Source organism: Sphaeramia orbicularis, chromosome 5 (genome assembly GCF_902148855.1).
Source record: "Sphaeramia orbicularis chromosome 5, fSphaOr1.1, whole genome shotgun sequence".
NCBI lineage: Eukaryota > Metazoa > Chordata > Actinopteri > Kurtiformes > Apogonidae > Sphaeramia > Sphaeramia orbicularis.
Genome location: NC_043961.1, coordinates 7525142 through 7547641, shown reverse-complemented (window position 1 = coordinate 7547641; position 22500 = coordinate 7525142). Strand labels below are relative to the sequence as shown.

Here is a 22500-nt window from a genome sequence, read left to right as displayed (position 1 = left end):
TAAGCCCAGAACTGGAGTAAAAGTGCATTAGCCCTTTGATGACTGAATTATGACAAACTTAGTTAAGATTTTTTATTCGTCTTTAGGCATAAAAAAAACAATAAGATTGATTTTTTTTTTTTTAATGAACCTACTTTTTTATGAACTTACAAAAATGTCCACTCAGCTAATTTTTGAAGCAAAGAAACATGTATTTAAAACACAATAACAGAAAGTGATAAACTGTGTGAAAACTATTAAATAAAAACAGTTATAATGCAGTTAATCTGATGTTTTCTCACATTTTATCATACTCTAATACTAGTTATTAGAGTAGAAGAAGTGTTTGGATCCTTCAGTTCAAGTAATTTAAAAAAAAAAAATCAGCAAAATGGACGTTTAAAGATGTTCATTTTACTGCTGTAAATGTTTCAGGTTGAACTCATTTCACTTCTTCATAAACTGTGGTTTTATCTACAGTAATGCATCTTATTTTATATCATCAACTTTTCTGTTTTCTGTTTTGTGATGATGCATTTTCCAGTGAATCCATGAGGGATTTTATTTCATTTATTTAGATTAAAAAGGAGATTTTTTTTTTTTTTCATCCTTCAGTTTATCGCAAATATCAACCATCAACATATTCAAACTGGAGTAAAAACTGAGATCAATTTCAGGAAAAGCTGCAAGAAATCAAAATACTCAAACAACAAGGATCTCAAATTTGTATCCAAATTTGTACTGGCGTAAAAGGGAATTAATCCTTTGATGCATGAATTATGAAAACTTTAGTTAAGATTTTTTTTTCCTCTTTAGGCATGTGATAGAATTTTTTTAATGAACCTATTTTTTATGAAGTTAAAAAAATGTCCACTCAGCTAATTTTTGAAGCAAAGAAACATGTATTTAAAACACAATGACAGAAAGTGATAAACAGTGTGAAAACTATGAAATAAAAACTGTTTTAACGCAGCTAATCTGATGTTTTCTCACATTTTTATCATACTTTAACACTAGTTATTACTCAATTCATGGAGATAATATGCAAAAAAAAACCAAACTATTTGTTACAGAAAACTGTTAATTACAGTCTAATAACAAAAGCAATTGATTTAGACTCAAATATGTTAGTGCAGATCAGGTTTATCAAGAACAGCAAAGTTACAGTAATGGTCTGAATGTCAGTGTATTATGGGATGGTGCATAAGCGTCCACTGTGTTGGCTGATACAGAACTAAAACAGCAAAACCCATGAATATGCAAGAGAACAGCTGGAGAAGAACTGTCCACTGGAGTGACCGCTGTGCATGAAAGGGTTAAAAAGTAAATGAAATGTGTGACAGTTGCATGGTCGAGATGATATTTACCTCCACCAAGGAGGTTGTGTTTTCATCTGGGTTTGACTGTTTGTTTGTTTGTTTGTTTGTTTGTTTGTTTGTTTGTTTGTCTGTCTGTTAGCAAGATAATTCAAAAAGTTATGGAAGGATTGGATGAAATTTTCAGGAAGTGTTGATACTGGCACAAGGAACAAATGACAAAATTTCGGTGGTGATGGGGGGGGGGGGGGCTGCACTGTCCGAGTGCTCTCCTAGTTGTTATTTTACTCAATGTATGTAAGAAATATAAGCAAAATAAACTATTCCATGTGAAATTATAGCGTGTATTTCAGCATTAGGATTCATTCTGGTACTTTTCAACACATTTTTTCCATTTCATGTTTAACTACAAAAGCAATCGGAGAACAAAGACCTGCACCAAGGCAGATCAGTGCCCCCCCCCCCCCACCACCACCACCACCAAAATTTAATCATTTGTTCCTTGTGCCAGTATAAACATTTCCTGAAAATTTCATCAAAATCCATCCATAACTTTTTGAGTTACCTTGCTAACAGTCAAACAAACAGAGTAACGAACGAACGAAGTAACTAACTAACTAACGAACGAACGAACTAACTAACAGATAAGCAGACAAACCCCAATGAAAACATAACCTCCTTGGCAGAGGTAATTACACACCGACCACAGTGGATTTATCTTTATATATTTTATGATTATTTTTATATTTGTAGCATATATAATTGTGTGTGTGTATATATATATATATATATATATATATATATATATATATATAATTGTGTGTATATATATATATATGTGTGTGTGTGTGTGTGTATGTATGTATATATATATATATATATATATATATATATATATATATATATATATATATATATATATATATATATATATATATAGTATATGTATTGTGTATATAATTCTTGCAGTGATCATGTTATTGCACAAGAATATTTCCAGTGAGGTTAACAAAGGTCTCCTTATCTTATCTTGTAAATTTGCTGTAAAAGTTCATCTTGGTGTTAACTTTTAACCCATAAAAACCCAAACAGCCACTGACGACCTAAACCGTCTACTGATGTAAAATGTTTATAAACCTCTGATCCTTCAATCCTTTCAATCCATGTCAATTACTGATATAAAATACAGTTCTTCATCTTTTTCATGGTCATCAGATATGACCCATTTGGACGTTCAGAGGCTCCGTAGTTACCATGGAAACACCGTCGTCTTCTACAACATTGATTCACCAGTAAAACCCATGGAGTTGGATCAATGACAGTGGATGGACACACTGGGTTTATATAGATTAAATCATAAATAAAATGAACAAAAGTGAATAAAAATGGACAAAATAATAACGTAAAAAAAAAAAAAATACAGGCAAAAATGTACGAAAATAAAGTAAAAATGAATAAAGTAAGAAACAAAATGAACAAAAAACAACCTAAGTCATCAATAACATGAGCAAACATGAATAAAGAAACAACAAAATAATAAGTAACGTGAAAAAAATAAGCCAAAAACTGAACAAAATTAAAGAAAACATAATAAAAATAGGCAACAATTGATTGAACAAACAATCAAATAAAACATTGATTCACCAGTAAAACCCATGGAGTTGGATCAATGACAGTGAATGGACACACTGGGTTTATGTTCAATTAATGAGCAATTTTACAGAAAAAGTCACGTTTTCTTCAGTTTTCTCTTTTTTTGGTATAATAACCCTCAAATTTACTCTGAGCTTTTACAAACATTTACATGATCAGTGAATTAAATACAGGAAAATACGTGATGTTCACTGAAAAAAAACACAAAATACTGAGGATAATGTCGTAAGAAATAGTGATAAATCCCAAAGCTGTGTGGAAATGTCTTAAAACTAACATCAAATGAGGAAATTATATTTTATTAATACTTTTTGATTTCAGTGAGAACAGTCCTTTACTTATATTGTGAGTTTTAACACCGGTTCCTCACTTTTCTATTATTTGTGTTATGTAATTATTCAGATAATTCTGCGGGCAGCAATAGGCTAATTAATTATTTTGTCAGATTTATCAGTAATTATTAAATCTGAATGTCATTATGGCTGATGTCTAGTCTATGTTGAATATTTATGCTTATTTAATAAAGTTTATCATCTTTTCACCTACTGTACATCAGCTTTTCTTTTCTTTCAAATGTCTTTTTATTAAAAACAGAACACGAATAAAACATTCACTATACATTTATATTGTTATTCAGTTGAAATTGTAAAAATATTGAAATTATGGTGCCATTCAAAAGAAACTGAAAGGCTGTAAAAAGGTTTATGTAAAAAAACAAAACAAAAAAAAAAACAAAAAAAAAAAAAAAACTGAAATGTTCTAGATTTTCAAACTGTTACAGGTAAAATGTATTTTTGCATCTAAAGTTAACATTCTTGTGAGCAAAAAGTTGCCAAAAATATCCAATGTATCAAATATGATATAAAAAATATAACATAAACAAAATGATATGGCAACATTTTTTGTTTGGATTACGTTAAAAGAGATAACAAACATTTCAATTCTAAAAAATTTGAATTTTGTGGTTAGTTTTTAATGGGTCAGGATGGTGAACATAACCCTACCCAAACCTGAACAGATACAAACAACCACTGAAAAAATGTATGAAAAGACAGAATGAAAATTGTAAAAAAAAAAAAAAAAAAAAAAAAAAAAAAAAAAAAAAGAGTAAATATAACATCAATTATATTATTATTATTATTATTATTGTTATTATTATTATTATTATTATTATTATTATTATTATTTAAAAAGCATGAATAAGTGCAGTATAAATGAACAATATAAAAAAAACCTATAAAAATAAACAAGAAAAAAGAGAAAAGGAAAGAAACAATACAAAATAAATAAATAAATTCATTAAAATAAATAAATTCATTAACATATTAGCTTTTTCAAAAACTAATACTAACATCCAGATAAAACCTTCCCATATGAACAGTCTGTAATTCTACAACAGGTCAAAGCCTGTAAAAGCCGCTCTGTTTGTTCTGTTGGTGTAGATTTAGACTTTGACATGTCATCTGTCTTCCTTTTCAACACAACCTGAACCACAGAACTTTACTGAAAGACCTGAATACGTCCAAATCTGACAGAGGAGGAGGCGTGTTCTGTCCTGTCTGAAACCTACAGAATATGGACTCAGAGAAAAAAACTACAGCAGCTGAAAAACACACTATGAATAGATTATAAACAAGAAGCACTGAACAAAAGCTCAACAAAGTAAATACAGAACCCAGAATAATCCTGTTAAACATGTCAGTCATGTACATTTGTCCAGTTTATATTAATCCAGCCAATACTGACCGAGAGTTCAACAGTAACTAACTAAAACAGTGGTTTGTGTAAGTTTCCAGCAGACATATTTTAACTCAGTGTTCTTTTGATTTTAACTCTAGTCCATGTTATATAATTATGTCGACCTGCTTACATTCTGGCATTTTCTACACTGTAAAAAATGCAGTGTCAATATTTCAAAGTCCAGCTATTTGAACCTAAATAGAGTATTTTTAGCTCTAACAGTAGAGTTAAACATCAGTGTAAAGTTCTGCACAGATATAGTGTCAAATTAAATTCTACAGAGTGATGATTAGTGCCAGTCTGCTGCATTGCATCGTGGGTACTGGACATTTTACTCATTGTGTTCTATTTTATGTGCAGGGGTTCAAGGAGGAGGGGTTGTGTTAATGTTTATTTAGGGTAATGTGTCTGTTTTACAGCGTTTATTGGCCTTTTTATATTTATTTATTTATTTATTTATTAATGTGACACCATTAGTCAAACCTGTAGGAAGAACAATCCCTTAGCTCACAGGTGCACAACATGTGGTCTGGGGGCTGAACCTGGTTCACCAGAGGGTCAAATATGGACCTTGGGATGAATTTGTAAAACTCAAAAATTACACTAAGATATGAGCAATACTTTCATTACAGGTTCCACATTCAGACCAGTTCAATTTCCAGCGGGTCAGACCAGTCAAATACTGTCATAATAACATAGAAATAATGACAACTCCAAATTTTTCTCTTTGTAAATGTAAATATTTTCATGTATTTACACTGAAACAAAGTATAATTTTGCAAAAAAAAGAAAAAAAGTGAATTACCTGAACAAATATGAACAACCTGAAATGTCTTAATAGAAATAAGTACAATTTTAATAAGAGTCTACCTGTAGTCTACCTCTTTTTTTTCTTATAGTGGATATTTTTTGGGCTGTTCTGTTTTTTCTTTTCTTATATTGGATAATTTTTTGGGCTGTTCTCTTTTTTTCCTTATAGTGGATAATTTTTGGGCTGTTCTGTTTTTTTTTTTCTTATAGTGGATAGTTTTATTGGGCTGTTCTCTTTTTTTACTTATAGTGGATAATTTTTTGGGCTGTTTTGTTTTTTTTCTTATAGTGGATAATTTTTTGAGCTGTTCTCTTTTTTTTCTTATACTGGATAATTTTTGGGCTGTTCTGTTTTTTTTTTTTTTTTTCTTATAGTGGATAGTTTTATTGGGCTGTTCTCTTTTTTTACTTATAGTGGATAGTTGTTTGGGCTGTTTTGTTTTTTTTCTTATAGTGGATAATTTTTGGGCTGTTCTGTTTTTTTTTTTTTTTTCTTATAGTGGATAATTTTTTGGGCTGTTCTCTTTTTTTACTTATAGTGGATAGTTGTTTGGGCTGTTTTGTTTTTTTTCTTATAGTGGATAATTTTTTGGGCTGTTCTCTTTTTTTTTCCTATAGTGGATAATTTTTTGAGCTGTTCTCTGTTTTTTTCTTATAGTGGATAATTTTTTGGGCTGTCCTGTTTTTTCTTTTCTTATATTGGATATTTTTTGAGCTGTTCTCTTTTTTTCTTATAGTGGATACTTTTTTGGGCTGTTCTGTTTTTTTTTGCTTATAGTGGATAATTTTTTGGGCTGATGCACCTCTGGGGCACCACACAAATCTATACTATAATACAACTGATACATATTATTAAATACTATAAAATTTTATTTTATTTTAAGAAGTACAAATGTTGTAAATTAAAAAAGCCTTTATTTGACTGTTTCTTTCTTATTTTTATTTTTTTTGTTTAATACAAGGGGTGAGCTTGCATTTACTTGCCGTCTTCCTAGTGTGTGTTTTTTTTATTTTTGTTCATTGTCCACATACCAACTCTTGTTTTCGTCCTCTTTTGCGTTCTGTCATGTGGAAACAGTGTCATCCTTGGCTCATTATCTCCTTGTTTTCTGTTGGCGTGTCTGCAGAACACTGTGTGGTGTGAGGATGAAGATCGCAGTGATTGGTCAGAGCCTGTTCGGTCAGGAGGTCTACAAGGAGCTGAGGAAGGAGGGTCACAACATCGTAGGGGTCTTCACCATCCCAGACAAGGACGGGAAAGCAGACCCACTGGGTGAGACGCCCACACCCACTCAGAGGGGTTGGACTGAAACATGAATGAAAACAGTCAGTAAAGGAACAAATAAAACCCAAACTCTGACCCAGATGGATCGTCTCAGAGCCAAGTGAAATTTGGACTCATCACACCACTGGTTTTTATGTCTCTGTTTTTTTTTTTTTATTGGACTACATGTTTAATGGCTTCAAAACATTAAAAACGCATTTAAACTTTGGAACAAATACAGACATTTAATCAGCAGTGATATACAAACTTAAATCTTTTCATTGTGAATTCTTTAATCCTGTAAAAAGCCTTCAAATATCAATTTCCATGTATGAGTTTCAATTTTGTATCATATTTGAACCATCGGGACACAAGAGGAAGGTTAAAACACTTAGTTGTGCTCAGGCAAACTAAACAAACAGTCCCCAGATGAACTGTGAACAGGTTTTTAGCCAAAGTATTTTGCTGTGAATCTGTCCAACTGGTCTCTTAGTGAGTGTATTTAAAGCTTTGAGAGGCCAACATTTTTTAAACTGCCTAGGTTGCGTCGTTGACATAATGCAGTGTTTCTCAAAGTGTGGGGCGTGCCGGGGGGGCATGGGATCTCTCCTGGGTGGTTGTTTTTTTTTCTCCTTCAGGTTAGAGCGTGTAGCAGCTGGAACTAATATTTTAGTGTTGGAGCACCCTGGACTCATTTTAGGGATGTACAACAAACTAATCTAATGCCATGGTGATCTGTCACTAGACTAGACAAAGAGTTTAGGTTTGGAGAATGGACAAGGACTGGACTGGAAAAGAAAAATGTGGAATGTTTCTGTTTTTGCAGTTTGTACAGTTTACACTTTAATGTTCTGAGATGTGCAATGGAAACGGGCTCACTGCAGCCACTGATATTGTTAAAATGTTCATCTTTATTACCAAAATTTGTTTGTTGTTCTAAAAAAGGTAACTTTATTGTCATAGTTGTAAGATAATTGCGCATTTCCAATTTTTATTTGGAAAAATATTGTCTCGGAGCAGTCTGGTTGAGTTTATTTGTATTGTTCAAGCAAAAATCTAAGTTATTTTTAATTTGAACAACAAATTATTCAAGGAAAAGCAAAAAGTATAGTTACAGTATTGACGTTTCTTTCAATGTTGCTGGGGTTGGGGGGAGCCTGGAGATTTTTCGTCCTCCAAAGGGGGGCCCGACAGAAAAAGACTGAGAACCGCTGACATAATGAGACATTATTTTGGATGTGACTTATTGACAGTGAAGGGAACATTCCCATGATGCACTGCTACCTGTCATCAAATACTCAGACTTTGCACCCCGTGTGCATGTCTCTGCTTTAAACTCATAAGGTGGAATTAGCATCGTCCTCAATGTTTGAGTCCAAGAGGAAGTGTGCCATGGCCTCAAATCATATTACAGCACGAATAACAGCAATAAAATATTGATATGTAGGTTTAAAACACTGTAAAACAATAAGGAAGACAAAAAACAGAACGCCTGCAGTGTTCACATTATTATTAATCAACAGAGTTTGAAAAGGTCATGCTGAAACTGAAATGTCATTTATTCAACTTATGGCATTTCTCATGTTTTATTTTTAACCCATCAATTCAAATATCATCAGATATCAATGTTTCAATTTCAAGTTAAATCCTAATTAAGTAAATGGACAGTGAATCTTAAAAAGACATGCAATGGTCACATTTAAAAGTAACCATTTTGGATTAAATCTGCTAGTGTGATGTTTGCCATGGCAGCTCACAGAAGGCTGCTCTGATCATGTGCTAACATCTGTGCTAGCTTACACTGGCTCTGCTCCATCATGGAGTCACAGCTCAGCTAATGACAGCTAGATGGCGGTGTACTGCCCCTGGTCAACGGGTGAACAAACGGGCTCATCGTCTCCTTTAGTGCTCCTCCGATTTTGGAAAAAGAAAATGTTGAGTGTTTTTTGACTCTTTCTCTGTGACATGTTGCGTTATTCAATGAAGTTGTTATGGTGTGGACAGGTAAAGACAGGCGGTGGTTTTCAGTACAGATGCACCCATACCACTGTTTTCCAGACCGAGTACGAGTACTTACATTTGAGTACTTGCCGATACCGAGTACCGACACGAGTACTTAATAATCCCATTCCAGTTGTTAGTTCCTTTTGTAAATGTGCTTTATTGTCCTTGTCATTAGTCTGACTGGAACAAAGTGCTGCTACTGACATTTAATGTATTGGAATGAGCGTTTGTCAATTAATCCACCAGGGGGCGCTGCTCTAAATTAACCATACTGGACAAATACACGAAGAAGAGGAAAGTTTAATGAGAAGAAGAAGAAAGTCAGTAATAATAACAAACATGGAGACGACAGAGGCAACACTAATGTGATACTAATATTGCAGCGTTTTCACTGGTAAGGTTTAACAGCTTAGCTTCAGCAGGAAGAGAAAAGAGAAATGAGCCATAAGTTTGGTTTTCACTTCTGCTGGTGGGGGTCCGCACCACTCCGTACACTTGCTGGTATTCTCATTCTGTTTACGCATCCACCAGCACCTGGAAAACGGATGGAATGTACGCAGAGGACGGACAGAACCCTGCGTCCGTATCTGTCTGTGTCTGGAACGTTACTGTCAGTCAGTGTTACTTTTATCACCGTCATTTATTTTGAAAAATCTCCACACTCTTCACACTCCACACACATTATTCCTCCTCCTCGTACCTGCTGCACTGAACTGGGAATGTCACACTGCTGTAAGTGGTATCGGTGCATTTGTATCGGATATCTTTTACAAGTACGAGTACACACACTGAGTATCGGAGCCGATACTCGTGTCGGTATTGGTGCATCCCTAGTTTTCAGGGTTCAGGTGATGAAAAAATACACCTGACCTCACACCCCCTATATCAGTGTTTTTCAACCTTGGGGTCGGGACCCCATGTGGGGTCACCTGGAATTCAAATGAGGTCACCTGAAATTTCTAGTAATTGATTAAATAATAATAATAATAATAATAATAATAATAATAATAATAATAAAAACCTTACAAATTAAAACTATATGTTGAGTTGACAGAGCCAGTCCCAATCCACAGCAGATAAACTGTGGTTGTGAAACTGCAGCACTGTGGTTCTGTTTATCTGTCAAATGTTCATTGTGGTCAGTTTCAGATGCTGCAGCTCTTTCATAATTCATAGTTTGAGTTCTTGTTTGTTCAGTATTAATTGTCAACCTTGTAAATCCAAGCTGGACTGACTGTATATATCCTGACCAAGGAAAATCCAATTCTCCCTTTGTGCAGTAATCTACACCTGGCTTTACTGCCTCTGTCCACAATAATATACATTATATAGACTAAATGTTTAAAATTAATATTTCTTTGCAACATAGTATAGAAAACTATTACATGATCAAAAACAAATTAATTTTAGCCAAAAAAAAAAAAAAAGTCTCTGTTTTGAATGTCTGGGGTCGCCAGAAATGTGTGATGTTAAAATGGGGTCACCAGCTAAAAAAGGCTGAGAACCACTGCCCTATGTGTTCACGTATTGACCATAAGTTGTCGCCATTACACTTTGAACCGTATCACCAGATAGGCCTACAGCTGAAAGCTCTAAATAGCGTCTTTGGTATCACTAGTGCTATTGTGTATAAACTTCTTTAAAATAAATAAACACACAATGCTTAGCCCGGCGGGGGGGCAAGCAAGTGTAATGCACTGGGGAAATCACTGTTAGTAATAGTAACTGAGGTGCTGTCAGCTCCACAGTCCTGACAGTCGTATTTCATTTTTTGTTTGAAGCCACTGAGGCGGAGAAGGATGGCGTTGCTGTGTTTAAGTTCCCGCGGTGGCGTGTGAAGGGCCAGGCCATCCCAGAGGTGGTGGACCAGTACAAGGCCACGGGCGCCGAGCTCAACGTGCTGCCCTTCTGCTCCCAGTTCATCCCCATGGAGGTTATCGACCACCCCCAACACGGCTCCATCATCTACCACCCCTCCCTGCTGCCTCGCCACAGAGGAGCCTCCGCCATCAACTGGTGAGTCCCACCCACAGCTACAGCCACGCCCACAGGAAAACAACGCACCTGTCTGTCCGCTCGTCTTACCCGCTGATTCTGACCCCACAGGACCCTGATCCATGGTGACAAAAAGGGCGGGTTCACAGTGTTCTGGGCCGACGATGGACTCGACACCGGACCGATTCTGCTGCAGAGGGAGTGTGACGTCGAACCTGACGACACCGTCAACACCATCTACAAGAGATTTCTGTTTCCAGAGGGAGTCAAAGGCACTGTGAGTCTGACCGAAGGGAAAAGCAGTGTAACAGACACTTAAAGGTTCAGTTAGTAAGAATAAACTTCAACCGTCATCTCCTACTATGAACAGAAGGGGGCGGCGTTTTGCCACAAAACTCAGCTGTTGATGATTAGGCTTCTGTGGAAACAAAACCATATTAGATAGATTTACTTTATTAATCCCCTAGGGGAAATTCACAACACAAAATGTGGTCACCGCTTCACAAACACAGCCGTACCACATCACCAATCAATAAATAAATAAATGCAGTGTGTAAGTAGCTATGAATAACTTAGATTAAAAAGAGGTAAACTTAAAAGACAAGATGTCTTTTCGGCCTACCCCATAAAAACATAAAAGCATAAAAAACATAAAAACATAGAAACCCATCCAAGGACAGAAGTGTTCCTGAGCTATTTACCCTGAAGGGAAGGCAAGGGGTATTGTTTTTGTTTCTTTGTTTGTTTGTCAACCCTCCAGCAGCAAAACTATTGGTTGAATTCATACTAAATTGGGTTTATAGATTACCAGTGACCCAGAATAGATCTGATTACATTTTGGAAAAAGTAGGTCAAATTTAAAAATTTTTTACGAATTTTTATAATCTTTTTTTTTTTTTTGTCCCATTCACTTATAATAGGCGAAATTTCAAATGTCTGTAGCAGCAGAACTGTTCTTTGAATTCATACCAAAATTGGTTTATAGATTACCAGTGACCCAGACTAGATGTGATTACATTTTGGGAAAAGTAGGTCAAAGCTCAAATTTTTTATTAATTTTAAAATTTTCCTTTCCCCCCATTCACTTATAATGGGCGAAATTTCAAATGTCTGTAGCAGCAAAATTATTGGTTGAATTCATATTAAATTGGGTTTATAGATTGCCAGTGACCCAGACTAGATATGATTCCATTTTGGGAAAAGTAGGTCAAAGTCACAATTTTTTATGAATTTTTTAAATCTTTTTTTTTTTTTCTCCCATTCACTTATAATAGGCAAAATTTCAAATGTCTTTAGCAGCAGAACTATTGGTTGAATACATACTAAATTTGGTTTATAAATTTCCAGTGACACAGAATAGATCTGATTACATTTTGGGAAAAGTATGGTAAAGTTCAAATTTTTTATCAATTTTCAAAATCTTTTTTCTTCTCCCATTTACTTATAATGGGTGACACGTCAAATGTCTATAAAAACAGCAATTTTGTTTCAATTTATTGCAAACTTGGCACATATATAGAGACAACTGATATGACATCAGCTGGATCGATGACAAAATAAGATAAAATACATGCGAGGGGCGGGGTTTGTTGTGTCTGGAACCACTTGTTTTTTAACATTTTAAAGTAAGAAGTATTAGGATAACATTCAACCAAAAAAGTGAAATAGTTATGTTCGGAGTAGAAACATAAAATAAACATAGACGCTGGTGTCATATAAAAACATTTTGATGTAGTATATGTATATTTAGATTTAGCATTTTAAAATGAAGATCCAAATAATATATAGTCACATATTGTACAGCACAAGCAAAAAAAAAAAAAAACAAGTGGCATGTTTGTCTCACATTTTTAACTCTTTAAACCCTGAGCCTAAAATGTTCCGCCTGGACTTTTTCTCTTATTTTGATTATAAAAATGTTGGAAAAATGCTGTGACTGAGCCCATTTTCCCAGATCTTTCAAAATCTAGCAGTCATTTACAATTTACTGCGTGTTATAATTCTGCTAAAATGGCCTCTTCTCCAGCTTCTAGTACAGGTGTGAGTGAAATGACGGTAATGACCCAATAAAACCTACAAAGTGCAACGTCTCAGGTTTCAGAAACCGTTGGAATTTTTCCAATTGAACAAACAATAGCACCGTTACAACCATCCAAACTGCACATGTGCCAGGTGTGTCAGTGATGACACGTCAGGTTTTAAAGGGTTAAAGTTAATCTATAACATACTTTTATTTCAAAAATTTCAATTAGTGTTTTATGTATGGAAGTCTGTCTGTAACTATTTAATGTACTGCTGCCCGTCTTAGCCAGGACACCCTTGAAAAAGAGATTCTTAATCTCAAGGTTTTCCTGGTTAAGTAAAGGTAAAATAATAAAAATAAAATTATATATAGTCGCACAGAGCAAAGCAGAAAACGTTCTGTATATTGATTTGTACTTAATTAAATGTATTACAAATAAAACAGTAAAACAGATGCATTGTACATTTGACTGCATTTACCATTTAAAATGTAAGGAAATCTTTTTATCATTAGTACTGTTATCTATACTTAAATAGTTCTTACATGAATGATGATCACATGTATTGATTGATCTGAATACAAATTACAGTAAATAACTGAGCTGAAACGATTAATGGGCTCAAAGTGATCCAAAAAAATCATTCAGCCACAATTCTCCTGAATCACAGCTTTGTTTCCTTCATTTCTCTGCTGTTAAACATTAGTTCCACTGTTGTGTTTCACACTGACGCTTATTGTGACGCACAAAGAAGCTTCAATTCAGGAAAACTGCAATAGAATATTTCCCTTCAATCAATTCGAGTCGATTAATCAAATCGTGAATTTTTGCATTCGCTTCGAGCACCTAATTGATTAATCGTTTCAGCTCTAGTAAATAACAACCTATGGATTATGTCAGAGATAATATTTTCAGTATGCTGTAAGATCTTCCTCTGTCCCAGTTTCTGTACATAACAAACACTGTGGTTGTAAAGTCCAGATAGTGTCAGTGTTATGGAGGCGGCACTAACTGCTGTGCTGTGTTTGCAGGTGGAAGCAGTGAGGCTGATTGCAGAAGGAAAAGCCCCAAGGATCACACAGCCACAGGAGGGCGCCACCTATGAGTGCATCCAGAAGAAAGACAACTCCAAGGTAACACAGGACAGGTCCTCGTTCTTACATCAAATTAACAGATCATTAAGACAGAGTGGAGGTGTTTGTGTGTGACTGATTTAAAAAAAAAAAAAAAAAAAAAAGGAAGTCATGACAACCTTTATCTTACATATTAAACATTTAGTAGAAACACAAACAAGTGTATTTTTTTAGTTTGTTTTGTACTTTTTCAGCTTTAACTGTAATAAAAAGCACAGTTTCTGACCTGGTAACTGTCCTCCTGAACTTCTGTTTAAAATCGTAGAGAAGCTCACAGAGATTTCTACCAAATAAATGAGAATATACCTTTGTTTTAAAGGGCTCATATTTGTTTAAACCAGTGGTTCCCAACCTTTTTTGGCTCGTCACCCTATTTTAGCATCACAGATTTCTGGCGACCCCAGACATTCAAAACGGAGACATTTTTTTGCTGAAATTGTTTTTATTTTCCTTGGTCAGGATATGTACAGTCAGTCCAGCTTGTGTTTACAAGGCTGACAATTAAAATTGAACCAACAATAACTCAAAATGTGAATTATGAAAGAGCTGCAGCATCTGAACCGTTAGGGGTCTGAGCCTATTTTGGCTGTTTTTGAGTTCTTTTGATTTTGTCCTTATATACTATATAAAGAAAGGTTTACTATACCCATGTTTAGTATCTTCTTTTTCAGCACAACTACATCTATCTCATCTGCCTCGTATTTTTTCACTTTAACCAACTATATCAATACAAAAGGCCAAAAAACACACAAAAAATATAAAATCCAATTTGAAAAATGTATATAATTTACTGCATAAATGATACAGAGATGCTTAACAAACCTTTTCAAAAACTTTAAAAGTGAATATTGGTTCCAAATATTAAGTATATAAAATTAAAATTGTAATAAATTAAAAATTTACTCAGATATTTGACCTAAAAGCATATCTTTACATAGGCGTTTTCGCCGGTTTTCTCAGTCAATTACTAGAAATTTCAGGCGACCCCATTTGAATTACAGGTGACCCCATGTGGGGTCCCGACCCCAAGGTTGAAAAACACTGGTTTAAACCCACTTTTCTTAGTCTGTGGTTCATTTATTTGTGTATTTGGACCCTAATAGTTCATACAGTTTGAATTTGAACCCTCCAGCTGCTGCTAAACTATCTTTATATTTATTTTGGATTTCTCCAATCTGTTGTAATTCCTTCTTAATTTGTTGCGTCTATAACTAGTTCCATCTCCACATTTGCACATATCAGGTCCAGACTTCAGACGAACATTTCTCCAGTATTTCTCCATAATTGTTTGTCAGCAGCAGCGGTTGTAGTCCAGACTGAAAATATGTCCAAACTTGGAGCCCATTACCTAAAATGTTCAGTTGTTGGTTGAACAGGACAGAGCAGCACAGCTGACAACCTGGAGGGGGCGGGGCCTGAAGTGGCTCATGTGCATTTAAAGGGCCAGTGCTCCAAACCACCTTTCTGGTGTCATTACTCAGAAATAGGGTTGAAAATGGACCTGTGGAGTTGAATGAAGGAAGAATTCAGACCCAAGCAGAGCATTTACAGTTTATGGAGACCACAGGGAAATGTGGGAAAAGGAAGAATAACATTTAAAAAGAGAAAAATAACACTCCTTTAATTGTTATAAAAAGCCCAGTTTCTGTCATCCTAATCCTGTTTAAAGTCGCAGAGAGATTTCTACCAAATAATTCAGAATATGCATTTGTATTAACTTCTGTTTAACGTCAGCATCAGAGCTGATTCAGGACCTGTTTCCTGTCACAGATCGACTGGAACCAGCCCGCTGAGGCCATCCACAACTGGATCAGAGGAAACGACAAAGTACCTGGAGCCTGGGCCAAGGTGGACGGACAGGTGAGAATGCCACAGCAAATGGATAATCCACCTTTTATCATAGTTTAACCAACATGATATCACATATGAGCATATGAGCATGCACTGTTGGGCTGAACTCTACTGCCTACCAAATACTGCTACCCCCTTCCTAAGTCAGCCATGAGGAGGACAATATTGCATTTATGTTTTTTGTCTGTTTAATATTAAAAAATGCGCAAACTGTAAGGTATTTAAAACTTTCAAATGTTAAATCTTAGATACACGACACTCAAAATATATAACAATAAAAACATACTGCCGAAAACGACATCACCTGCGGCTGGGGATGCAGTTTTTGGCAGGAAGCAGAATTCGGCACATGTATGATTGTATGTATGTATGATTAGAGCTGTGTATGTGTGTGGAAGAATCTGGCGATGCAATACAAATCACAATACTAGGATCACGGTACGATATATTGCGATATATCACGATACTGTTAACAAGGCGATATTTTTTATTTTGTTTCTTGTTTTTTAAAGATTATTTCCTGGAAAAACTTATAGTGCAGCATTTGGATAAATAAAGATTTAACATGTGGCTTTACCAGTACAAAAAAACCCACTCAAATAAACAAATCAATAATGTTTTACAGACATTACAGTTTAAGATCCTGCATAAATGTTTGTATTCTATTGCGAAAAGAATCCATAGTGTTCAGTCCCTGAATCATTCAACATCAGAACATTATTTTTGTGCATTCCCAACAAAAAAAACAAACATTTGCCTCTTTCAGACAGTAAAAAGTGCTTTTAGGATCCTTGAATTATCCATTATTTAACAAAACTGCGTTATCAATTTCAAAAAACTACATTTATGACCTACAATATCATAATAGCACTATTGTAGGAAACAAACAGAACAAAATACCCATGAATATAGAAATAAAAGAGCTGGAAAAACAAAAATGAACCTCCGTCATATCTGCATTTGAATAAATACCTAAAAATATTGATACAATACTTTTTAATATTGATACAGTATCGTGAAGTGAAATATCGTGATATATTGTGATACCATTATTTTCTTACACCCCTGTGTATGATTACACTTGTCTGATTTTTTTCCAGACACTATGGACTTGATATTTATTTTCAGGTTAAAGCTTTTTTCATTCATTTATATCAATGAGACTCATGAAAACAAAGCGATCCATATGAATATCTAAATACCTACAAGCCAAATTAGACAGTACTATCACACATCCATGAGGAGAAATGGTTCAAATCTGTAATTCAAGAGTAAGTCTGTCCCTACCTGGCCCACTGTCATAGTTACAGTAGTTGAATGTTGGATTCCTAGAAGGATCCATCTTCTGATACCATATATTGATCTTCTCCAACTATCTAAACCTCCAGATGCTGAACTCATCCAAGATCATTTTTCACTTGTTCCATTGGCGGATTTTTGCTTGAATTAAGCAAAAAAAAAAAAAAAAAAAAAAAAAAAATATATATATATATATATATATGCACATATATATATATATATATATATATATATATATATATATATATATATATATATATATATATATATATATATATATATATATATATATATATCTGCCAATGGAGCAAGTGAAAATAATCTTGGAAATAACATTTTCCAGATCTATTGTCTATAAATCAGTTCTTATATCTCACTGAAAAATTCGTCTTTAGGTGATTCTGTCTTATTTTAAGTGTGATGAGATATTTGGACTAGAAATGAGAAAAATACACTTGGTCAGATTTAGATTTTTGCAGTGTAAACTCACTGACAGGACATTATTTACTTACAAAGCTTGCAGTGATTTGTGTTTGTTACTTGCTAAGAATAAGATATATTAAAACATATTGATTTATTGGTTTGAAAACATATATTTGACATTGTAAATCATTCATCCTGTTGCTATAATGCTACATTCATCAGAAACATATTTTCCCGTTGGTCACTGCTCTTCAGACTGTATTTACTGTGTAAAATAATAATAATAATAATAATAATAATAATAATAATAATAATAATGATGGAGACGGATTTCTTCTTAAACAGTGCTTTACTTTTTACACACCACAACGACTACTACAGCACTTCCTGAAACATAACCTCATATGACTGAACTCACCAATCAGAAGCTAGCAGTACTTAAATTGGTAGATGTCAATGATTTAGAAAGGCAGATTCAACAAATTATTTTAGCTGCTTGTATACAACAAATGAGAATGTTCAAATGTGTAAATAATAATTCTGTAAACATAAATGTAAATAGTAAATTGGGTAAACACTGTCAATATATTTTTAACAAATACATGAATTAACTTATTCCCTGTAATTTATTTCACTGTTAAACCTTATATTTTTTCAACATAAATTACTTTAACTTCTGACCCTTACAGTACTGTTATGTTTTTTTCTGTAGAAAGTGACTTTTTACGGCTCCACTCTGGTTAATAATGGGACGGCAGCTAAAGGTGAACCCCTGGAGATCCCCGGGGCCAGTCGACCCGGCATCGTCACCAAGGCAGGACTGGTGCTGTTCGGCAACGACGGCAAAACAGTGAGTCACCTTATCAGACAAGACAGTTATTATTGTGCAAAATGAACTCTGATTTTACCAAACTTTGAGCCTTTCCAGGTGTGGTTTGCAATGATTTCGGCAAAGATTATAATCAGACCAACAACTTTTTAACCCATAAAGACCCAAACATCCACCGTCGACCAAAACCACCTACTAATATAAACTGTTTATTACCTGTTGATCCACTAATCCTATCAATCCATGTCAATAATTGGTGTAAAATACAGTTCATCTTTTCATGGTCATCAGATATGACCCATTTGGACGTTCAGAGGCTTCGTAGTGACCGTGGAAATACCGTCATCTTCTCCAACATTGATTCACCAGTAAAACCCATGAAGTTCGATCAATGACAGTGGATGGACACACTGGGTTTATGTTCAATTAATCAGAGATTTTGCTGAAAAAGTCACTTTTTCTGCAGTTTTCTCTGTTTTGATATAATAATCTTTGAATTAACTCAGAGTTTTTGTGAACATCTAAATTAAATATATATTAAATATAAGCAAATGCATGATCTATAGTTAAAAATGCAAAATACAGAAGATAATATAACAAATGGTGATAAATCACTTAAAGGTCCTGTGCAGACTTTATGTGTGATCTTGAAAAATCCTTATTTTGTTTTGTAAATCCATGTCAATAATTGGTGTAAAATACAGTTCATCTTTTCATGGTCGTCAGATATGACCCATTTGGACGTTCAGAGGCTCTGTAGTTACCATGGAAACACCATCATCTTCTACAGCATTGATTCACCAGTAAAACCCATGGAGTTGGATCAATGACAGTGGATGGACACACTGGGATTATGTTCAGTTAATGATATATTTTACTAAAAAAGTCACTTTTTCTGCAGTTTCCTCTGTTTCGGATATAATAACCCTCAACTTTAATCTGAGTTTTTATGAACATCTACATGATCATTGAATTAAATATAAGAAAATACATGATTTTCACTGAAAATTCACAAAATACAAAATGCCTTTGATGACAATAAATGGTGATAAATCACTTAAGAAAGGTTAAATAGAGAAAAAAATCATTTGGGATCTACACAAAAGTCACACTGGGTCTTTATGGGTTAAACAGTCAATATAAATTTTTAGGTTTAGAGCTCTAATGCCATCAGGGTCACTGGAGTTGGTACACATTCATGGACGGAGCATGTCCACGATGTCCAGATCTCGTACAAACCCATTATTTGTAAGAATCTTTCTGACCTCAATGGCATTAGCGCTCTTTCCTTAAAAATGACAACATCCGGTCTCAGAAAATGCAAAAAAACAGGCATTTTTTTGGGTCCATTTTTCCATTTCTGTCAGGTAATAAGTTTCTTTTTTGTTATTAGAAAAAGAAAATCATTCCATTTTTTAAATTTGGTTTATCTGTTTTGACACTGATATAGAAAAATGCCTTGAAATTCAATTTAAATTCTTCAATTTTAAAACAAAAATCAATTAACCACTAGTTTTTCTTTTGTTTCTGAAAAGAAAATCCAATTACCAACAGATACACTGACCATCTAAGTTTCCTTACAGCTGTGTCTGAGAAAAACTGCTTCAGTCAATTTTCCCACAAGAATGTGTTTTTAATCTTTATACTTTCAGGTTTACAACAGGGACATGGAATGCCAGAACTTAGCAAAAACAAAAATACAGCTGTCACAATTATATATAAATATATAAATGAATGTAACAGTGCAACAAATCAATCACCACTTACCAAACTGCAGTTTTATATTGAATAATGTTCACGTTAATTTTCAACCAGCTTTGCACTATTAATGCTGTGTAAATGAATGAATGCACACCGGCTTTGTCATTTATAAACCAGCGGTTTTTTTTATAATGCTGAACAGTAAAAGTTTGTAGTGTACATACATATAAGAACACCAAAGGTTACAAACACAGGACGTGGTAATAAAACAACTTAAAGATGTGAGCGTGTCAGTGGTTCACAGGTTCACCGATGTGGAAATGAATCCTGACACAGCCTAGTTGTGCATTTAGAAGAGTGCTCATTTAACTTTCTGTTATTTTGTTTTTAATTTGTGTAAATCTCTATGAAGGTTTCTTATTAAATACTTTTTGGTCCCGACACTGCAAAAATCTAAATCTTACTAAGTGTATTTTTCTCATTTCTAGTCCAAATATCTCATCACACTTAAAATAAGACAGAATCACCTAAAGAGGAACTTTTCAGTGAGATATAAGAACTGATTTATGGACAATAGATCTGGAAAATCTGATTTCAAAAAATCGTACGAAGATAATTTTTACTTGTTCCATTGGCAGATTTTTTGTTTGAATTAAGCAAAAAATAAATGAATCTTGAATTAAACGAAAAAAAATCTTGAATTAAACAAAAAATCTTAAATGAAACAAAAAAATCTTGGGGTCACCTGAAATTTCTAGTAATTGATAAAAAAAAAAAAAATTGTGATGTTAAAATGGGGTCATGAGCCAAAAATGGTTGGGAACGACTGGCCTAGAAAAAATATTTCATAAAACATTTTACCTCATATTGATTACTACTAAAATCAAAAGTAACACTACTTTCTTGTACACCCAGAAACTGGGATATATTCCAACTAAATACTTAATTAGTATGGATTATTGGTGACAGGAAGTAGCCGCAGTTTTGCACTTGCTTGTAGAAATGCTAACATCAGCTAACAGAAACAAACCTTGATTTTAGCACCTAATCGTGTGTAAATGTAACACACTGTACCTCTGATAATGTTCAGTAATAAAGCGGATTTCCATAAATATCCAATTATTGTTTGTATGAGTAAATTGGCCAGTTCTAGTCTGTTATTGTCTTTTGTCTTGGTTCCTGTTCCACCACTTATGTTTTGTCAAGTTTGGCCTTTGTTGCTGAATGAAAACAAAAATCACTTAGTAGAAAAACATTTATATTCTCAAATATAAAATATTAAAAATGTAAGTATCAGTAACAAAACACAGGAGTGTTTTCTCTACTCGTTTTCATCGACGTACAACATGCACCAGTACTGATGCACTGCAAAAATCTAAATCTTACCAAGTGTAGTTTTCTCATTTCTAGTCCAAATATCTCGTCACACTTAAAATAAAACAGAATCACCTAAACAGGAACTTTTCAGTGAGATATAAGAACTGATTTATACCTCCACCAACGAGGTTATGTTATCATCAGGGTTTATCTGTTTGCAAGATAACTCAAAAAGATATGGACGGATTGGAGTGAAATTTTCAGGAAATGTTGATACTGGCACAAAGAACCAATGATGACATTTTGGTGGTGATTGGGGGTGGGGGGGCAACGACACTTATCTGCCTTGGTAGAGGTCTGAGCTCTCCGAGTGCTTTTCTAGTTAGACAATAGATCTAGGAAATCTTGTTTCAAGAAATCTTACCAAGATAATTTTCACTTGTTCCATTGATTTTTTTGCTTGAATTAAGCAAAACAATCTTGAATTAAGAAAAAACAATCTTGAATTAAACAAAAAATACTGAATTAAGCAAAAAAAAAAAAAAAAAAATCCTGAATTAAGCAAAAAAATCCTGAATTAAGCAAAAAAAAAATCTTGAATTAAACAAAAAAATTGAATTAAGCAAAAAAAAAAAAAAAAATCTTGAATTAAATTTTTAAAAAATCTTGAATTAAGCAAAAAAATCTGACAATGGAACAAGTGAAAATTATCTTGGTAAGATTTCATGAAATCAGATTACCAGATCTATTGTCTATAAATCAGTTCTTACATCTCACTGAAAAGTTCATCTTTAGGTGATTCTGTCTGATTTTAAGTGTGGTGAGATATTTGGACAAGAAATGAGAAAAACACACATGGTCAGGTTTAGATTTTTCCCAGTGTGTGTGTGTGTGTGTGTGTGTGTGTATACGTGTGTGTGTTTTCAGTTCTTAGGCAGGACTTTGACTGGTGGACAGTTTGACTCCGTGGACTTTGCGCATGTGTCTCTTCATCAGGAGTCTTTCTGTGAACAGCTCCTCACAGTCCCCACATTTGTACGGTCGCTCCTCTTTATGTTTGGCCAGAACGTGTTTCCTCAGAGTGGAGCCTCGGTTGAAGGACTTGTCGCAGATGTGGCAGCTGAAGGGCTTCTCCCCTGTATGAGTCCTGATGTGTTCCGTCATG

At 34.2% G+C, this 22500-nt stretch overlaps 2 protein-coding genes across 2 annotated transcripts in view; one reads left to right on the top strand and one right to left on the bottom strand.

Moving 5' to 3' along the window:
* aldh1l1 (aldehyde dehydrogenase 1 family, member L1) overlaps positions 1–22500 on the top strand; it is a 43620-nt gene that overhangs the window by 961 nt on the left and 20159 nt on the right. Inside the window, 6 exon segments of the mRNA XM_030133756.1 lie at positions 6626–6771; positions 10548–10782; positions 10873–11038; positions 13814–13915; positions 15686–15775; positions 18201–18338. Of these exon segments, the coding sequence (XP_029989616.1) occupies positions 6645–6771; positions 10548–10782; positions 10873–11038; positions 13814–13915; positions 15686–15775; positions 18201–18338 (858 nt within the window). The 5' untranslated portion in view covers positions 6626–6644.
* The window catches only part of LOC115419161 (zinc finger and BTB domain-containing protein 49-like), a 3250-nt gene continuing 2910 nt past the window's right edge, over positions 22161–22500 (bottom strand). Inside the window, exon 2 of the mRNA XM_030133809.1 lies at positions 22161–22500. This exon is cut by the window's right edge and continues 592 nt beyond it. Coding sequence (XP_029989669.1) covers positions 22266–22500 — 235 coding nt within the window. The 3' untranslated portion in view covers positions 22161–22265.